At 39.9% G+C, this 21,665-nt stretch overlaps 1 protein-coding gene across 3 annotated transcripts in view; it reads right to left on the bottom strand.

Moving 5' to 3' along the window:
* Positions 1 to 9,426: 9,426 nt before the first annotated feature.
* Positions 9,427 to 21,665, bottom strand: part of ARK2N (arkadia (RNF111) N-terminal like PKA signaling regulator 2N) — a 68,346-nt gene continuing 56,107 nt past the window's right edge. For all 3 annotated transcript variants that reach the window (XM_053912499.2, XM_053912500.2, XM_053912498.2), the window contains 2 exons: positions 20,803 to 20,929; positions 9,427 to 10,392 (listed from right to left, as the gene is read on the bottom strand). In XM_053912499.2, the coding sequence (XP_053768474.1) occupies positions 10,203 to 10,392; positions 20,803 to 20,929 (317 nt within the window). In that variant the 3' untranslated portion in view covers positions 9,427 to 10,202. The remainder of the gene's footprint in view (positions 10,393 to 20,802; positions 20,930 to 21,665) is intronic.

Genomic DNA, 21,665 nt, shown 5'->3' with positions numbered 1-21,665 from the left:
AAGTACGTAGTCTTTTGCAATTGGCTTCTTTAACATCTTGCGAGGCCCATCCATGCTGTAACATGTCAGTACTTCATTCCTAGCTGTGGACAAGTAGTACTCAATGCCATGGTTACTAGACATTTGGGAGGTGCCATTCTTTGACTATCGTGAATAATTCTGCTACAAGCATTTGTGTACGTTTTTGTGTTGGACACGTTTTCATTTCTTTTGCGTGTAAACCTAGGGGTGGAATGGCTGAGTCACACGGTAAGTCTGTTTAACCATTTGAGAAACAAACTACTTCCCCAAATGGCTGCTCCATTTCATATTCCCACCAGCGATGAAGGAGGGTTCTGAGCTCTCTTCATCCCCGTCTGTTGTCTGACTCTTTGATGCTATCCATCCTTGTGGGAAGCTGTATCTCACTGTGATTTTGACTCACATTCCCCGATAACTAATGACGGTGAGCATCACGTGTTACTGACCAACTGTGTATCTTCCATGGAGACCTGTCCATTCAGACCCTGTGTCCATTTTCTTATTAAGTTGTGTAAGAGCCCTTTGTATATTTTAATACAAGTCCCTTACGAGATACAAGATTTCCAAATATTCTCTCCCATTCTGTGGGTTGTCTTTCCACTTTTTTGATGGACACCATCTCTGAGGCACAATATTAATTTTCACAATGTACAAGAAATCAAATTTATTTGTTTTTGTTGCTTGTGCTTATGGTGATACAGCCAGTAAGTGTGAGGGCACCTAAAAGGAGTCCGCTTCAGGTCTTATTCATTCCCACTAACACCATCTGGAAAGTCACGAAGAGCTTTTATCCTTCTACTTGAGACAGAGAAAAAATGTTAGTTTTATTATGAAAGTTCAGGACATACACAAAGGTACAAAGAGTAATATACATCTATCCAACTTAAGAAATTTTATCAATAACGTCCCTGTGACCCCTCTGAACCTTCACTCTGGAGGTAACCATTATTCTAAATTCAGTGCTTAGTACTCGCATGTACTTCTCTATACGCGTGCACCATGCGTACGTACCATGTATCAGTAAACAGTATTGGTTGGTCTTTTTAAACTTCATATATAAACTGCATGATGTAGTACATACTCTGCAACTTGCTTTCCTCCACAGTGTTGAGATTTATTCATGTTGATATAACTGGTGTATATAAATATATTTCTAGGTCATTTACTTCCACAGTGGCTGAACATTGTAGGAAGACATTGTTTATCCGTCCTGTAGATGGATATCCGTGTTGAAATAGTCAAAACTGGGGAAAATGACACTAAGCATTTTTGAGCACATAAAACTAGTTTCCCTAGAACCATGGCTTTACATATCTTTTTAACTGTAGCCCACAGTACAAAATTCATTTTATATCTCAACTCTATGTACACATACATATATTTGTAGGTGAATCTACAAGGTCTGTCCGGAAAAAGTCCAGCCATTATTAGTATAATGAGAATGGTTTGTGCAACATCAACGTAACCTGGCAGCCAAGGAGATTGGACTGGAATGTGCATGTGTGAACAATGATGACTTCACTGTACTGGTCAGTGGGGGGGAGTGGGGGGGAATACACCCTTGAGGGAGCATGTGTACTGTGTGGCCACTGCATTCAAAATGAGCAAGTAGAGCAACGACTCTGCATCCAATTTTGTGTTTTCCTCCAATGAACGATTCAGATGATTCAGAAGGCCCCAGCTATGGGCAACTGGTAATTGGCAGCTTCGTCGTGACCACCCGCCTGTTCATGCATCATGTCTCATGCAGAGTGTCTGGTGAAACATTAAGTCACTCAGGTGACTCAGTCCCGCTACGGCCCAGATTTGGTGCCCTGTGACTTCTGGCTTTTCCCAAAACTAAAATCACCTTTGAAAGGGAAGAGATTTCAGACCACTGATGAGACTCAGGAAAATACAACAGGGCAGCTTATAGCGACTAGGAGAACTGTGAGGTCCCAAGGTGCCTACTTTGAAGGGGATTGAGGCATCACTGTCCTATGTACAATGTTTCTTGTATCTTGTATCTTCTTCAATTAATGTCTCTATTTTTATTACATGGCTGGATACCTTCTGGAGAGACCTCATATATCAGTATACAACAACTTCCATGTAACACTGCCTCTTATTATCCTTCATGTTGCTGTATTTCCTTAAACATATAAACAAAAGATGATTTATAGACACTGAATGGATTTCATAACTTCCCTATATAGGCTAGCATCAGTTTAAAAGCCGCTCAAGGGTATCATTCCAAGGAGTGGAATTTTGGATATGGGGTGTGGGGGGGTTGCCATAACAAAACACTCTAGAGTGAGTGGCTTAAACAACAGACTTTTTTTCTCAGTTCTAAAGGCAGGAAGCCTTAGATCAGGGTGCCACGCATGGCTGGGTTCAGGTGAGAGCCCTCTTCCTGGGTCCTCCCACAAGACACTCTTTCATTTCCAGTAAGAACACTAATCCCGTCACAGGGGCTCCACCCTAATGACCTCACCTAAATGTAATTACCTACCCCAAGGGCCCCACCTCCAAATAACATCCCTTTGGGGAGGACTTTTTAACATACGAATTGGGGGGGAACCACGAACAGCCTATAGCTTGAGCTATACACATATTCAGCTTTACTATACAATTCCATTCTTTTCAAAAATAGTAGCAAACTATGCTCATACCAGAAGACAAGCAAGTTGCCACTGGTTCTGCCTCCTTCTGGGATCTAAAGGTACTCCTATCTGATTCTATGTGAAATGGCATCCTGTAATGTAAATATACGTTTCCACAATTAGTAGTGAGCCTGAGCATCACTCCTATGTTTACTGGCCATCTATATTTTCGAGCTCCATAAACTATGAGACGGGAAATCTATCTATAGAAAAAGGTTTCCATGGCTATTCCAAAGCCTGAACTGGAATGCATACTCAGGTATGCTGCTCTGGTGCTTAAATCTGCAACTGTCTGCCAAAAAGGGAACCAATCAAACAGTACTCTGTAAGTCTTTTTTTGTCAGGCCAGAGTAAGTAGAATCAGCAGCAGCCAAAAAAAAAAAAAAAAGAAGAAGAAGAAGAAGAAGAAGAAGGGAGGGGTGGGGCAGGGGGAGGAAGAGAAGAAAGAGTAGCAGGAGTAGCAGCAAAAGGGAAGAGGTTCTGTTTTTCTTAAAGCTAAAAAACCCCAATTTGAACCTTAGGGGGGAAAAAATCTTCTCTTGCAAAGTCTAGCTATGTAAACTTAGATAAGCTGTTATTCTGTTCTCAGTCTTCCAATCTGCAAATTAGGCTACCAATTTGTACTACTTCTTACCCCCAAGTGGAAATTTTGAAATAAACATTTTTAAAACTTTGAAAATGGTTTGTAGAAATTCCAGGTTCTGAGATTATCAGGCATCCAACGTTTTTTGAAAGCTTCAGTGAGATGACAGAACTGTAGTCCTCTGAACAGCTTTTTGAAGCAAGCAGTTCTGCTGAATTCCTAAAAAGCTGAATGGCTCTCTGCCAAACAACGAATTACCTCCTTTCGGTCTCAGAAATCTAAAAAATTCTTTGTTTTACAGGTGTAGAAATCAAACCCCTCAGTGGTCAGATGGCCTTTCTGGAGCCTCCTGTTCTCTGGTTCAGGCTTTTTATACATTAGTAAGTCCACTCTCTGGGTCTGATCCCCTTCAGGCTGCAGGTGCCAAGATCCAGCCTAAAGTCGGACTTGCTTGCTTCAGCCAAGGCGGTTCAGTTGGTTGGAGCATCAGCCTGTATACCAAAAGGTTGTGGGCCTGATGGTTGCAAGTCTGATTCCTGGTTGGGGCACATATGGGAACGACCGAGGGATGTTTCTCTCTCTCTCTCTCTCTCAAAATCAATAATAAAAAGATATGTTGACATAATTTACAACTAAGGGGTGTTCCCAACCAGCAGGCCAGGATCTGGAGCAGATCATACCAGCTGCTGCCACCACACCTTTCTGAGATTTGACTTCTCTGCTAGGAGGCACTCTCATCCTTTACTCACATCCAGCCCACCTGCTCTGGAGGCCTGGCAGAAAGAGATCCATGCTGCCTGAAGCCCTCTCCAGCTAGAAGGCCTGCCACCTGCAGAGCAGCACAATGGCCGATGAGCCGCGCCCACAGTGTCACAACCTGTTTTGAGCCAGTGGGTGCTCTTGCTGCATCTGTGAGGTTTGTGGATCATCACTTGCATTTTTACTGAGCTCCCTGCAGTATTCACTACTACCTTCTTTTCCTCCAAGCAGACTGTCGGCCAAAGTCCCACTGTAGCCCAAGACCTTCCCTAATGCTTTTAATGGGTGCACTCAAAAGTGAAGTCAAGCAAGCAAAGAAAATCTTGTCTACCAATGACCTAAGAGGATTTACTCCTTCGTAGATCAGTAACATGGTTAAAAAGAAACCTAGAAAAACTTCCCTCTGGTTGCAAAATTGGAACCGAAGAGATATTCATATACTTGGTAAAGATTTATCTACAATTTTTCTGTTAGGACTGAAGTTATAAATAGTTGTCACCTAATGCAGGAGTCCCCAACCCCTGGGCCACAGACCACTCCGGTTCATGGCCTATAAGGAACTGAATGGGCCGCACAGCAGGAGGTGAGCTGTGAGCAAGGGAAGCATCACCTGTGTTTACAGGTGCTCCCCATCGCTTGCATTACTGCCTGAGCTCCACCACCTGTCACATCAGCAGTGGCGTTAGATTTTCATAGGAGCTCGAAACCTACTGAGAACTGTGCATGCGAGGGATCTAGGTTGCGCTCCTGATGAGAATCTAATGCCTGAGGATCTGAGGTGAGCTGAGGCGGTGGTGCTAGTGCTGGGAAGCGGCTGCCAATACAGATTGTCATTGGCAGAGGGGTTTGACCTCACAGAGTCCAAATAAATCAACTGCTTGCAGACTCATATCAAACCCCTGGCAGTGACTAACAAGTGACAATTAAGCTGCATCTGGTGGCAGGCTATAAAGCCATCCCTCTTCTCTCTGCCAACCTCAGTCTGTGGAAAAATTGTCTTCCTTGAAACTGGTCCCTGTTGCCAAAAAGCCTGGGGACCGCTGATCTAATGTGAAAAACATACAAACAAGGGAAGGCAAACCAAAAGCCAGTAAAGATAAAAGGAGGAGGCCAGAATGAGATAAAGTATTACCCGTGGACTATTTTACTTACTCATGCCTTGTCTAGTCTTCAAAACCACAGCATCCAAAGGCAAAAGAGTTCAAAAGCAAAGCCTGAGGTAAACCATTTTCTTCTCAGGCCCATGGAAAAAAGCGTATCATAGCACTAATATGTCTAGGTCTCAGATTCACAAGAGAGTATAGAAGAACCATTTCAAAAAACTGAAAATATTTCCTAATTGTTAACAGATAGCCTTCTAGTGGAAGTAGAACTAAAAATTGTTGGGGAGCATTAAGAGATCCACGAGTGTATGTTTTAATCAATATAGGCCTCACTCTCCCTGGTCCTTCTTTCTCCTTTACATGCAGTTACAAAAGTCATTGAGACGTTAATATGGTAGCTCCTACCATTTTGACAACCAAATACGAAAATCTGAAAATAGAACCAAGTCAGTGCAGAAAAGTTAGGCTACCGTATTTTGCTGTGTACAATGCACCCCGGTGTATAATGAGCACTCATGTTTTTGGCTCAAACTTTCAGGGGAAAAAAAATCTTTCATTTTAGTTTTTTAATTCAATTATTTATTTATTCATTCACTCATTCATTCATTTATTTATATTGAGGAACAAAACTGATTATCGTATTCCAGGGTATTATTTTGTATATGGATATCATTATTGCTTTCTAGAGTTACACTTTTAATGCATAAGCATAAATAAAAGAATCAAACCATTTATATAGATACGGAATTAGTACTACCCATGTGTAATACACATCCCTATTTTTCCCTCCAAAAATTTGGGCAAAATAGAGCACATTATACACAGCAAAATACGGTATTTTTGAAACACCCTGTACTTGCTTTAGTGTTCAACCATGTGCAAAGTGCATGCGGTCACTGCGTCTTACCCTACTGCACTGGCCTCTGGGAAGTAACTGTCAGCTGAGGCTTAGTCCCAGGAACAAAGGTGCCTCGCGCGAGAGAGCCTTCAGCACTCTGCAATCTCATGGTCCTAGCCAGGAAGGGTGGTAGGGGTTTACAGGAAAGCTAACGCAAAGCTATTTTCATCTGGATCTAACACACCGAAGGTCGTGTGCAACACATCTGGAAGTAGGGTACAGTTATTGCCCGGAAAAAATCAGGCATCTTATACAATACGCTCTGCTAACGAAATACAACCCCCTTTCACACCCAAAAGTAACATGGGAGCTGCTCCAGGCACCGTCTAATTGAAGCAGACAGAAAAAAATCCTCAGAAGTTATCATTGTTTAAATACACTCTATTTTATTTTTGTCTTAAAATAGTTTAACCTTTATGCTACAGACTTATTTCAAAAAACAGAAAATCTTATCTTGCACCAAAAAATATATATATAACACTCTGTTTTATTATTTTTTTCTCCAAAGACCATTAAATACTAAATGGAAACAAAAACTAAATAATGAATGTAAAGAAGAACCAAATTTTGTTTTAAAAACTAGAGTTGCACATTTTAAAACATTAATTCTAAGCAATGATTTGTCGTCACTGCATCAAGCCCACGCTCACACCCCAGCAACAGCAGACCTGTTAACCACCAAGTGCATTGATTCCTAGCCATACAATGGCTGACATTTCATTCTCACGGTAAGAGGAGCAAAAGGCCTCAGTGTCCTTTGTACTCTCTTAAAAAAGAAAACAAAACAAAAAAAACAACAACAAAAAATATATTTCCTAGTTATCCAGTGATTTTTTTTTAAGATCACTACCCTTTAAAGTTTGTTAAAAGAATAGGTACATAGTGTTTTAAATAAAATGAAAAAATACAACAGCATTGGACTAAAATACGTGATTATTTTAAACAAACAGTGCACAATCTGAGGAAGTTTGGTTAGGGTGCAATCATTTTATATATACATCAAAGTCACATCATACACATACTGGAAAACAGGGATTAGTTCTTTGCCTTAAAAAAAAAAAAGTTAAACTGAAAGACAAAATTGTGTCCCCAGCTTTTTCACAAGCCTTATGACACAGTACAAAAACGCAGGCAACAAATTCATTTTTAAGTTACCTATGGTGCTAATCTGCTAAAAGTAACAATGAACAACTGACTAAAGTAGCAAATCAGACAGTTATATTCACAACTGATGATAATAAAAACAGAGTTCATGGGATGCTCAATTGTAAAGAATAATGGAGTCCATTCAGCCCAGCCCCTTCCATCAAAAGACAAAGACAACTCCTGGTGAGCAGCAGTGACACGTTACAGGGCAGTTGTGATGATGTAATAGCTGGTTACTGCTCTGTGGTTTCAAATTTCGGGGAGGGGAGACAACCAAATCAGTTCCATAAACCAATCTGTGACCCAAGTGCACCGTTTAGCAGAGATATCACTTAGAATGGACAATGTCCTATGAGGCATGAAGTAGTTATGCTACCAAATGCAAAACTTTGGTTTAAAAAGATCCTCATACATAAAGAAATTTCAAATGTCACAGGAGTTGTTTACCACAGAATTGTACCATTCATACCTTGCCAGAAACCACATCCCCACTCTACTGGATCTGGCAAGGAAAGAAGAGTTGGAACGTAGCCTCTGTGTAGTTTGTAGGTGGAAAAGTTCCAATCTAATAGAGCAGGAAAAGCTGACTGTCCCTACCATCCCTTCCCCTCCTCCTTTTGCATCTAATTTCCAAATCCCTGTTCTGGTGCATCAACTCAGGTAGGCAGGGTGATGGAAGAGGGACAGGTGAGGGCAAAGTGCAACCTGCTATGAAAGCAAATGGCCAGAAAAGAGCCTGGATACAACTTCACTCTGCTTCCAATCTGCAGTACACACGGCACACCAAAATTCTTCTTCTTACAGGATGACTATTAGGGGCTGAAGGAAACATGTCATGGGAAATTGCCTGCTGTACAGAACTGGACAAACATACTGTTAATGTAAGAGTACACAATGCAAAACATTCTTTAAAACAGGGCTCTGCCCTGATATTGGGGACAAAATAAGCTGCAAAAACTTCAAGTCATATAATGCGTTCTATTCTTTTCCCAATGATTTTCCTGGAATACAAAGACCAGAAATTGTACATTTCTGCTTTGTCTAGCATTTTAATTCAAGTCAAAAACAATGTGTAACAGTAAAATTTAATAAATTAATCCTAAAGTAAGATGTGAAGGTCCAATGATACACCAGTAGTGAATCTGCAGAAGGTCCTATTTCGCTCTGGCCTCTGGGTCTTTGGTTTTTGTCTGGAACTGGGGCCATATGAGAGACTTGAGATATGAGGTGCCAAAACTGGAGGTTAATGATCTTTTAAAGGCGTGATCTATTAAAAGTAGATTGATAGAAAACTAAAAAGTTGATGAAGAACAGAGGCCAGATCAAATGAGATACTATCAGGGAAGCTCAAAGAATACATACTTCAGTACACTCCCAGGGAAGAAGTGTACGGAAGAAGTACAGCAGCAGGAGGAAGGGTAAAGGAACAACTGCGTCTTTCTGAAACAAAAGAAAAGGCCAGGCAGCTGGAGCCCAGCAGACTGGCGCATGCGCACGCAGTGGGTGTCTCACTCATCTCAGCAACCCCACAGCACCTACCCCGCACAATGCCTTATGCGGAATGGGCACTTGGTACATGAGTGTCTACTGAATGAAAACTAAAAAATGGTAGTTCCCATGTTCATGATGAGGAAGAGCCAACAACATATTTGGGGAGGGAGGAAAAGGGCTTTAGCAATATTATATGGTAAAAATGGAACCAAAAACCCAAAACAGACCAACAAAAACTGTGGAAAAACAAAACGTGAGGTCTTCTAAGCCAATATTACTTCACTCCTCCTGTGCACAGTATATAGTGTTTTAACTCTAAGTATTGCTTGTAAAATAATTCACTAGTAACTATGACATGTCATAGGAAGAAAGGTAGTGACTAATGCCACAAATTCCCGCACTGGCATTTCCTGAATTCCCTGAAGTTCGTACTACCCTTTGCTATACATTTTAGATACTGTAAAACCTACAGTGCCATTCATGTGCTTTGCATCTGGTTTCTTATGGTGCATTTTGGTTTTTCCAATTTTAGAAGGTAGAGGAAAAAAATACCCAAATACAGAATCAGGTCAATTTCAGCTCAAGTTTGAATAGTTGTACATCCTTTTTGGAGAGACCAGCTATGAAAAGAAGGCATTTTCCTCTCAGAAAATATTTGCAAGTGCCCACAGCCTTAGAAGCCACACAACTCTTTATATTCTACCTAAGTAACAGGTTTCCATGTTCTCCCGTTATTTGAATAAACCAGGGTAAAATGTTGAGGGAGTGAGATTTTCCTACTGATTTCTCAATATTCTCTTCTTATGCCCAGAAAACCTCATGGTGGTTGTCCAACCAAAATGCCTCAGCCACAAAAGGAGACATTTTCCAAAGAGTTATCAATTATTGCAACAAAGAGACCAATTAAGACATCTCAGCAGTACTTATAAACACAAAGGGGCATGTCAATTATGTGTGTTGTGGGAAGTCAGCCAGGAGCAAAGTCAGGAAAGAAGTTAGAAGACTTAAGCTAAAAGGAAAGTAACACTTGTCTTCTATTTTTAAGAACAGGTTTCCAAATGCACATGCCCTACTAGGTGCCAATAAGGACCTGATTAATATGTGTGCAAATGCCCTAAGGTGGGAGTGCCAATGGGTGGGCTGACAGTGGTCAAGTCTAGATATTAATTTTATTACACAGAAAAATAAATACAAGATTCAAACACTAAAATTCATTTCACCTGGTAATTAAAATATTATTCTAAAAGGAAGGCAGAGTTTCCTAAGAAAAAAGTCACCAAGTAAAATGAAGTTGTCTAATTCATCATTCTCATACCCCTACCAAGGGAAAGAAGAATTATTTTCTCTGTGATAAGTTATTTTTCTAAGTGACTTCTTTTAATTTACAAAAAAAGAAAAAGGAGAAAAAAAAGGAGGGGGGCAATTTTCCATGATTTTTGATTATACAAATGCCACAAACAGCTTCTGAGGCTGAAGCTATGACAATGAACTTCCATGTCACAAACAGGAGGAGGAGGAAGCGGAAGGGAACAGTGCAGAGGGAACACAGTGACAGTGTATTACAGTAGGTATTTACGTCTGCTATCCTCATCCAAGGTAAGGTCTACAACTTCTGCAGGTGAAGCCCACGTCTGCTGGGGAGTCACAGCAGTCCATGACTGAGTTTGCCGGCTGCTAACATACGGTGTGCCTGAGCCATGCTTCCATGAAGAGACGCTCTGAATCACACCTCCTCGAGGATGGACACACCTGCAATTGAGATGAAGAGCAAAAGCATGGCTGACTGTACCACAGGAAAGATAGAAGGCAATATATCTTCACTAGTATTAATCAATACTTTTACTAAGATAAGATCAGGCTACTAAGCAAGTTTATGAAACCACAACCAATATCTTTCCCTTTTTCCTCCCTCCCCCTCCTCTCTCAGTATGGCCTAAAAAAAGGCCAAGAGTTTTGTCTCAGTCAGAAACTCCTGAGTTATGTCTACTGACAATGGATAAGATGACGTTTCTCTGAACTCATTAAATCCAGAGCAAAATGAATATGCCCAAACAATCTTAGTCTGAACAAATGAAACAGCAAGAAATATAAATGAAACTTGTTCTTAAAATAAGTTCTGGGCCATATTTGGTAATAACACCTTCAAAGACAGTAATAGTAATATCCCTTTGCAGGTGAGATTTCTAAAAGTCTATAACTACTACATTATCCATAAAGGATTGACTTCCCTCATTCTGAAGGTCACAACAAACATTTGACTCCTTCATCAGAACTTCTTATGCTTTATTATTTATTTTTAATATATTTTATTGATTATGCTATTACAGTTGTCCCATTTCCCACCCTTCACTCCACTCCATCCTGCACACCCCCTCCCTCCCACATTCCCCCGCTATAGTTCATGTCCATGGGTCATACATGTAAGTTCTTTGGCATCTACATTTCCTATACTATTCTTACCCTCCCCCCATCTCTTTTCTACCTACCATTTATGCTTCTTATTCTCTGTACCTTTCCCCTCCTCCCCTCCTCCCACTCCCCTATTGATAACCCTCCATGTGATCTCCATTTATGTGGTTCTGTTCCTGTTCTAGTTGTTTGCTTAGTTTGCTTTTGTTTTTGTTTTAGGTGTGGTTGTTAATAACTGTCAGTTTGCTGTCATTTTTACTGTTCACATTTTTTATGTTCATTTTCTTAGATAAATCCCTTTAACATTTCATATAATAAGGGCTTGGTGATGATGAACTTCTTTAACTTGACCTTATCTGCCCTTCCATTCTAAATAAAAGCTTTGCTGGATAGAGTAATCTTTGATGTAGGTCCTGGCCTTTCATGACTTGGAATATACTTTCCAGCCCCTTCTTGCCTGGTAAGGTCTCTTTTGAGAAATCAGCTGACAAGTCTTATGGGAACTCCTTTGTAGGTAACTGTGTCCTTTTTTCTTGCTGCTTCTAAGATTCTCTCCTTCTGCTTAATCTTGGGGAATGTAATTATGATGTGCCTTGGTGTGTTCATCCTTGGGGCCAGCTTCTTCGGGACTCTCTGAGCTTCCTGGACCTCCTGGAGGTCTATTTCCTCTGCCAGATTAGGGAAGTTCTCCTTCATTATTTGTTCAAGTAAGTTTTCAATTTTTTGCACTTCCTCTTCTCCTTCTGGTACCCCTATAATTCGGATGTGGGAACATTTCAAGATGTCCTGGAGGTACCCAAGCCTCTCCTCATTTTTTTGAATTTTTGTTTCTTCATTCTTTTCTGGTTGGATGTTTCTTTCTTCCTTCTGGTCCACACCGTTGATTTGAGTTCCAGTTTCCTTCCCATCACTTGGTTCCCTGTACATTTTCCTTTGTTTCTTTTAGCATAGCCTTCATTTTTTCATCTAATTTGTGACCAAATTCAACCAATTCTGTGAGTTTCCTGATAACCAGTGTTTTGAACCATGCATCTGATAGGCTGGCTATCTCTTCATCGCTTAGTTGTATTTTTTGATCTGTTCTTTCATTTGGGCCATTTTTTGTGTCTCGGTGTGCCTATTACATAAAGGGGCGGAGCCTTAGGTGTTCACCAGGGCGGGGCAACCCACCCTGCACTGTGAGGTTGTATGTGGGGGAGGGGTCAGATAGGGAGCAATGGTGCTTGTTCCACTCTCTGCCGGTTTTCAGTCACTCCCTCTGCTACTCACAATCAAATTGGGCCCTTCTAGTGCTGATTCCTGGGTGGGTGGGTTTGTGTACATTCTAGCCCCCTGTGGGTCTCTCCAAGGAGCTATCCTGTGAGGCTGGGAGTTTCTCCTGCTGCCACCGCACCCCCCACAGGTGTTTTCAGGCAGTGGTTTGAGGCTTTATTTCTCTGTGCTGGAACTCTGGGTTGTGCGGTCTGTCACCCAGTCCACCAGCTGCTGCCTCACCAGCCAGCTGCCACCTTGCTGTGAGTCCTCTCCACCCCTCCTACTGGTCTGGATGAATGCTTCTTCTTTATCTCCTTGGTTGTCGGACTTCCATACAGTTCGATTTTCTGTCATTTCTGGTTGTTTTCTGTTTTTAAATTATTGTTGTCCTTTTGATTGTGCGAGGAGGCACAGAGTATCTACCTAACGCCTCCATCTTGGCTGGAAGTCTCAGAACTTCTTATGCTTTAGTTCGGTGTAACAAGGCTCAGATGAGATTCTCTGAAAGTAACAAGTACTCAGTTTAGCTTCTCTAAAAGTACTCTTATCAGAGGGACAGAACTGCCTTGCTGATGAACCTCACCAAGAGTTCACTGGAAGCAAATTGTTTCGGAAGCACTGGCACTGAGTTTTACATCGCAGTCAAATGGCAGGGCTGTGAGCCTCTAATTTAACCATTAAGTTTTGACTCAAATGAGAGGAAGGCAGGCAGCTCAAGTTATCTTTGCTACTTATGTCCTCACATCTAAATTACTGGTGAAAAACACTCTGAATCACACCTCCTCGAGGATGGACACACCTGCAATGAGATGAAGAGTTCCTGTGTAGCATGTGACAGGTAACAAATGGCATGACTCTAGTCACATAACCTACCACAGTGGATCTTGAGCAGCTGTTCTCACAACCAGTACACAGTGAGTGATGCTGGATTACCTGAGTATTCCAGCTTTCCTTCAATGCTCCCTGAACCACCAAGTTCAAAAGAACATTAGCGATAGCAATGGATTGGTTCAGTTGCAGAACTGCCCCCAAGGACCTTAAGCTCCTTGAAAGAGGTCCTGCTCCCTCAAAGGCTAGCCTAGAAACAACTTCCTTACCAAGAGAGGTGCTGAAAAACAGACCCCATGGGGCCAGAGCACGGGGAAGAATGCAGATTTGTTACAGCACCAGAGACCTGTCATCTGTTTAGAAATGAGTTGAGGGTGAGTTACTCACTACATCTTCAAAAATTCACTAGTAAAAAGTATTGAATTAAGGGACATAAAGTCCAAAGTCTAATCCAAATTTGTCCAACCCATTAAGTATACTCAGATTAAGTGATCACGTAGTCATAGAAGACTGTCACCCAAAGAAGTCCATTCAATACTTACAGAAGTGTTTTTGATAACTGATGGCAATAGAATACTAAATTTATTAAGCAGTTTCACCTTATTTGACACTCCCAAGACCTATGAAATAGATGTGGAAGTTACTACCTATATTCTACAGACAGGGAAAACTAAAGATTAAAGAGGTTACATGATTTGCCCAGGGTCACATTGCTTAAAAGTGGTTGGGAAAGGAACTTCAAGCCAGGTCTGATTTTGAGTCCAATGCTTTCCACAATACCATGTTGTCGCTTTATAAATGCGTATATACGTATTTTTTTAAATTGATTCCAGAGAGAGGGAAAGGGAGGGAGGAAGAGAGAGAAATATCCATGTGAGTGAGAAATACCGGTTGCCTCCTACATGCACCCCAACTGGGGACCAAATCCATAACTCCAGCATGTACCCTGACCGGGAATAGAACCTGTGACCTTTCAGTTTGCAGGATGATGCCCAACCAAATGAACCACACCAGCCAGGGTACAAATGTATATTAAAATACATTAAGGCAAACAGCAACAATCAGCAGAGTACAAATATAGGCCCAGATTAACAACTTAAAAATGAAAGTTTTTCAACAGTTCAAAAGTTCATCTGTACAAGTACTAATTGAAGTAAAGCTGGCTACAACCTTAGGAGGAATTCAGGGAATGAATGGCTAAAAAGAAAGTCAATGTAATCTTTGGCAGAATTCCTAGAAATATCTCCAAAATAAAAGAGGTATTTATTCCCTTATTCCCAATAAAGTAATCATACAATGTAACATCAGGTAGTTGCTTTAAAAGGGATCCTATCCAATCTGCTCATTTTATAAAGAAGAAAAATGCCCAGGGTTTTAAGCAAGTTAAGCAGAGAACCAGAATAAAATCAGGTCTCCACTGGGGAGATTTTTTCCCACTAAATAACTATGCCTTCCTCAGACTACACCTTAAGTACCATACTGTGTGTGAGTGTAAGGAGCACTATCTCTTCCCTGCAATAGTAATGCAGATGCTAGAAAGTGTCCAGAATAGGACAGTGAGAGGTTTGGAGACAGTATTTACTACTGAGGAATGACTGAAGGAGAAAGAATAAGGACATGAGGTACCTCTTTAACTAAGTTAGATTGCTTCTGTAATTATGTTACAAATGGTTCTGGTTACTGGAAACCAACTCGGGCTACTTATGCAAAAGGAGAATTTGTTCTAAAGACACTGGTGTGCCACAAAGAACATGAGGATGATGGAACAATTAAGCCTCACTCATTAGACTCAAGCCCAATCCTCTCAGTCTGTTTCTCTTGCTTCAAATTTTTAGATTCTCTGGAGAATGTGAGGATCCCACCTTTGGTCAAAAGTTTTCCAGGCCCCTGCTAACTGAAACTGGAAGGGCAGTGCCCAAAGAAGACAGAATCACCATGGAAGGTGGCTACTCTACCTTGTGCAGAGATCTAGAGCACAGAATAAGAACCATGAATCGGTTTCTGGAAGGCAAGTTTCGGAATGATCATTACTACACAACAGTTACAGCCACTACAAACTGCCTTTTAAACATTCAAGCAATTGCTGGGCCACTGTCAGGACTGTTAAAGGGGATTCTAAGGTAATCAGTGACTTTAGGATTTTGAACAACACAGGCAAAACCTCCCTGTTAGAAGTCAGAACAGTACTTACAGGGAACGAGGTGGGGTACGATTATGACTAGAAGGTGGTAAAAGGAGGACTTCTATTCGATTTCCTGATCTGAGTGCTGGGTACTTGAGTATGAGCAGTACACAAAAATTGCAATGTATGCCTATGGCCCTGGCCGGGTGGCTCAGTTGGTTAGAGCATCATCCTATACACCAAAAGGCTATGGTTTCAATCCCTGTTCAGGGCACATACCTAAGATGCAAGTTCGAGGGAGGCAACCAATCAATGTCTGTCTCTCTCTGTCTCCCTCCCTCTCCCCCACCCCCCTTCTGTCTCTCAAATCAACACACATCCTCAGATGAGGATTTTTTAAAAAGCACACCTATGACCTTTCTGTATATAAGCCAATAAAACATTCAAATTTTTTTTTATGATTTAATGACCTCAACCATCTTGAATAAATAGAATCTAGGAGCTGGATAAGGATGGAACAAGGCTTTTCTTCTAAGTACAGAGAAAAAAGGTCAAGCTAGTAAACAAAAGGTTGCTGTAACATTTCAATTATTTTGTAAGATGATGTGCATTACAGAGTAACTTATACCAGGTAAAGAAGAAAAACACTTTAGGAGAAAATAGAACCACAATTGCTATAAGCCCTATAAAGAAAAATGTGAGAGGCTCAAAATTTTGTAAGGCAACTAACATAAGGTACAGATTTTCATGTATTATCACATATTCTTTTTCTACATTATAAAAGACTTGGGGATGGGAGCATATTTAGCTGTTTTTTAATTAGCCCAATCCAATTCTAGTGCAGATATAGGCTTTGTTCTCACATCTGCGTGACTGGCAATAGGTATAAAACACTACCTACTCATATTTTGAGTCTTAAACCAAGAAAATGCTTAGGCTTTACTGTACTTTTTTTGTCTGTTTGTTTGAATCCTCACCCGAGGACATGTTTCCATTGATTTTTAGAGACAGACAGACACAGATAGGTTGCCTCCCATACGCGCCCCAACCAGGGATCAAACCTGCAACCTAGATATGTGTGTGCCTTGACCAGGATTAAACCAGCAACCTTTTAGGTGCATGGAATGAAGCTCCAACCGAGCCATGTGGCCAGGACAGGCCTTACTTTAAAAAACAAATAAACAAAAAGCACTTACTAAACAATAACTTTTGATAGAATTATTTCCTGCTCTTCATACACTGAAACCAAGAGAGACTTCACAGTAGAAAAGGAAAAAAAAAACAACACAGAAAGAGGGCAGGCCCTGATAGTCAGCTTTTGATACAGTTAGCTTAATATTCTAAGAGAAGATTAAAAATTTATTATTTTGGGGAGGTGGGAGTGGGTAGGGCAGCGGAGATTAATGAGGGGATAATGGGGACAACTGTAATTAAACAACAATAAAAAAGAAGAAAAATTTTTTAAATTAATCATTTTTGCTCTCATTTACAGAGCCTGAAGGTGACCTCTTAGGTAACACTCCTACTTATTTTTCCTAATTGAGGATGAAATGAATCCTTGTGGCTTTAGGAAAATATTCATCTGCCTCCCTTGCTTTTTTAGGATTGATGTTAGCAATTGGTTCTAGAAAGCAACCAGTCTAAAATGCAAAAGCCTTCCCCTAGCAATTCTTTTGCTGAGGGATGAGCCAATATTAAGACCAATGAACACAGATGCAAAGACTACAGTGCAATGAGGTAAGGGTCTGATTATCACAAAAGCTTCAGAGAATAGCTACAGGAAGAACTGTTTCAACATAGTTCCATGACAGAGAGATCTGTGCTACATGGATTCGATTTCCTAGGGCAATTATCAATGAGGCTGGTAAAAGAAGAGAAGGAAAAAGGATGAAGAGCAAGAAAAAAAATACTGGCACTGGAAGGGGGGCATAAATTAAAACAGCTGGCAAAATGAAGTGGCACAGAACTAGAGAGATGTTGGAAAAGTCTCTCATTGGCAAAGAACATCTTGTGAACTGGACTGTCCAACAATTAACACCTGGAAATGACAACATTTAGGTCAAGAGTTCATCACAGCAATACAAAGCAGCCATAAAAGATGCATTCAATCATTAGTTCAGAAAGCATGCTTTCTAGTCTATGACTAGAAGAAACATAGAAGTGAACACGTCAAAATCTAAAGTAAAAGAACAGGAAAAATATTAACATGCAAAAAAAGAAAAGCAACTTTTATTTAAAAAAAAAAGGCACATCACAAGTAGAATTACTAAGTACAAAGGTCAAACAAAATGTTTCCAAATATGGAAGTGTGGCACCCAAAACAAGTCAGTGCAACCACAATCCCAAAGACAACTCTAGGAACAAGTCTGAGTTTTTAAAAAACCCTCAGAAAGCCCACAACAAGGCAAGAATATCATAAGAAAAACAGTAAGAACAGAACATTTAAGTCCAAACAAAGCATCACTACATGCAAATCAAATTAGAACAAAAAGATGTTGATTAAAACCTAAAACCTTTTTCCAAGCGATAACCCTGCCAGAAGCCCATCAATACTTCATAACTGCAACCCTAGACCTGCAAAAGAAATAAATTCCAGATGAGATACAGGCAGCCAAAGGGGCAATTCTGAAGCAACCAAGAAAGTCTCCCCCACCTGCTTCTCAGCTATTTAATCTCAATATTTGAAAGTTTATCGGGCTTCTTCTAAAGAATTACTGAAAAAATTTTCAGAAAGACACAAGAGTCAGTGAGACTCTACTCAGTCTAGACCCAAAGACCAAAATAAAAAAGAGCCCCCAAATGATGCAAGAGTCAATTCAAAGTACTCCAAGAGGATCTGTCAACACTACATTCCATTGCACAGACAATACCACTGAGATTTCAGAATGGATTGGTCATCTCCAAGATATGACTTCCCCAGGATTCAAACCAGAGAGTCAGAATAACATACATCTTTATAGTTCAAATTCTGTAAAAGTCCTTGAAAGTAATGTTATAGCATGTCATTTAAAATGCAGCCAAAGTCACTTAGTACAAGAGTGAAACAAATATAGAGTCGACAGAGTAAAATGACAATCTGGATAAAAGAGCTAACAAGTCCAGAGAAGTATGTACTAGAGATAATCTGTGTACATTGGAGATGAAGAGGGACTCACAATTTAAATGTCCAAGTTTTAGTAGAAATACAATTTTAACTCCAGATACCAATAATATGGTAGAAAAAGCAGCAAAAGGTTTCATGATAGAAGAAAAGTTGAACAAAGACTCTGAAAAGAAAGGTGGCTCACTCTGAAACATTTTAAGGCGTAAGAAAACAGTGAAAAGGGGAGCCTTGGTAGGAGTCATTAGAGAAATGGACCAAGTGATGTCTCAGCAGAGTAAGAGATTAAATAAACAACACAGGTTATTTCCTACTTAAGCAGGAACACATGAGTAACAGTGAATTAAAATTTAAAATGTAACTCAAAAGGAAATTTGTGAATGGGTAATCTGTTCCTGGCACAATTGAAGATAATTTATCTGTATCAATCTGTCAACAGGCAAGGTAAATTTTATAGTAGGGAGTCTGAAATAAAAAGTATTATAAATTTCTAGAAAGATCCTCACATGGAGCTTAAAAGGAAAAATAATGTCTTCTATATTCTAAGGAACAATGGTGAAATGAACTAATAGCAAACACAGGCTGAAGTAAAGGAATAAATCAGGAGTTCTGCTTCCTCATCTAACAGGTAACACAGCTTGAAGGGAATAGATAGAAAAATGGAAGAGAACTTAAAGGAAAAAGGTTTTGAGTAAACAGAAAGAGAGGAAAATATGAGATAAAGATTAAAGAATGAAAATTCTTCTCCCCCAGAATAGGGAAATAACTATGTTAAAAAAGAAAAAAAAGGAAGCAGCTATACAGAAATATTTATGGCATAAACACATAAATACAGAATAGAGAAAAAAGTGCTGGAATAATAGTAATTCTGATTTTTAAAAAACTGGCCCCTTTTGAGACGATGGCACGTTAAACTATGACTTCACCCTGTATCTTTCAAGTCCTAATTGTTTAATTGAAATATGCTCTCAGAGTATGATCAGTTTTCATCAGAAAAAAGGCACCCTCAATCTATGTGCATGTGCATTTCACCCCCCCTCTTCACACCTAAATTCACCTTTTATAACAACAGAAGGAATACCAGGGAATGCTTTTATTGCTACCTAAAAAGTAAAATCGGATATAAGGGCAAGGTGATGTAAATACCAGGGAAATCAGGAAACCACAACTTAACTCTTGCGGCATAGGAGAAAAGTTGTTGACTATACAGAATACAGATTTTCAAAGTCTAAATTTTTGTCTTGTATCCTAAATGTTCCTCAGGAATACCTCTCAGAAGGCTGCAACCAATCCTTATCTTAAAGCAAGAGTTGGTAAAGTTTTTCTGCAAAAGACTACAGAGCAAATATCTTAGGCTTTTGAAGGCTGTATCTGTTGAAACTTCTCAACTCTCACTGGAGTGCAAAAACAAGGGACAGACAATATGTAAATGAACTAGCATGGCTATGTCCCTATAAAATTTAATTCATGAATAAATTTTATTTGTATTTCATGTAATTTTCACATGACACAAAACATTCTTCTTTAGATTTTTTCCCCCCAACCATTTAAAAATGTAAAAACCCTTCACTCCCTGGCTGGTATGGCTCAGTGAATTGAGGGCCGGCTGCCAGTTCGATTCCCAGTCAGGACACATGCCTGAGCTGAAGGCCAGGTCTCCCTTGGGGGCATGCAAGAAGCAACCAATCGATGTTTCTCTCCTTCTCTTTCTCCCTCCCTTCCCTTCTCCCTAAATATAAATAAATAAAATCTTTAAAAAATAAAAATAAAACAAAATGTATAAACCATTCTTATTCTTAGTTCAAGGTTCATACAAAAACAGGCAGCAGGTCAGAATTGGTCAGTGGGCTAGTTTGCTGACCTCCCCCTTACAAATCCCAAACTTCATAAATTATTTTCTCAGTACTGCTAACTAATTGGATATCTTGTAGCTCTTTTTCAAGGTTAAGAAAAAGGACTCCCTGAATGAAATGAACATCACTAGAATACAATGTGTTAGATACTGACCAAAGTAACTTGCAAGGTTTAATGAAAGACAAGGAGAGGTATAGAGATATGATATCAGATGCATGTTTCCCAATTGTTTGGTCCCAGTATATTTCAAGATAAAGTTAAAGGCAAGAAAATATGAGTAAGATGGGGAAAGTACAGTGATACTTATGCCCTAAGAGAAAAACCTGTCAAGCACTCTAGACAAGAGAAATGTAATTTCTAGTTCACATACACGGATGGTCACAATGTTCTTGATATGAGACAAATGCAACACATTCTGAAACTCATATCATGTCTAATTAAAAAGTGTTTCTTAAGCCAAAGGAAGCTGAGAGATAGCTCCCACCATTCATGCCAGCCATACTGTGATGCCTGCCATTTTCTTCTCACTTGTTTTCTAGTTAGAGTAACATTCACAATTTAAAATATCAGAATACTCCAATTAATACTCTACCTTGCATGTTCCTGAACTCCCACAATCTCCACTTCACTATCTGAAGAGGCAATATTAATTTCTTCATTGAGTGGTGCATTGCCAGCAGATGTCTTGTCACTTGCTAGGAATCCTGGATCCAAATGACCTGAGAGAGAAGCGGGGGGAAAATAAGCACTACATCTTACAACAGCAGAAAAAACTCATTGACAGACTTCTCATCCAGGTTCAATCACAGAAACAGAACGATCTTATGAGATCTTGCCATAGCCAAACTGTTACCCATGTCAAATAAGCTGGGGCAGTGTTCTCTTTTTTAAAAAGTTTTAAAAAATTAAACAGACCACATGCTTATGGTTAAAAGAATGTTCAAACAACAAGGAAGTACATAAAAGTAAGAACTCCAAGCCTCACTCTCTACTCGTATTCCTTAGGAGAAAACACTTGGAGTACTTTGGTATTTATATCTCAATGTAGGTAAATTATAAACTGTAATAATACTATTTTATGCCATAATGTTGTTTGCATTCAACTGAAGTATGTCTTTAAATGACCCACATAACAATTTTGTCATCACCTAGAGTGCAATGGAGTTCTCTACTGCTTATTTTATTTTTTTAAAGATTTTATTTATTTTTAGACAGAGGGGAAGGGAGGGAGAGAAATATCACTGTGTGGTTGCCCCTCGCACGCCCCCTACTAATGACCTGGCCTGCAACCCAGGCATGTGCCCTGACTGGGAAGTGAACCAGCAGCCCTTTGGTTTGCAGGCCAGCACTCAAACCACTGAGCCATCCATACCAGCCAGGGCTGCTTATTTTAATAAAACAAAATGATACCAAAAAAAGAAAAAGAAAACCCAAAGGAATAAGTGGAATAAATAG

The sequence above is a fragment of the Desmodus rotundus genome, chromosome 10, assembly GCF_022682495.2.
Source record: "Desmodus rotundus isolate HL8 chromosome 10, HLdesRot8A.1, whole genome shotgun sequence".
NCBI classification, from domain to species: domain Eukaryota; kingdom Metazoa; phylum Chordata; class Mammalia; order Chiroptera; family Phyllostomidae; genus Desmodus; species Desmodus rotundus.
The sequence above is the reverse complement of the archived record's forward strand: the minus strand, read 5'-3'. Positions and strand labels throughout refer to the sequence as shown.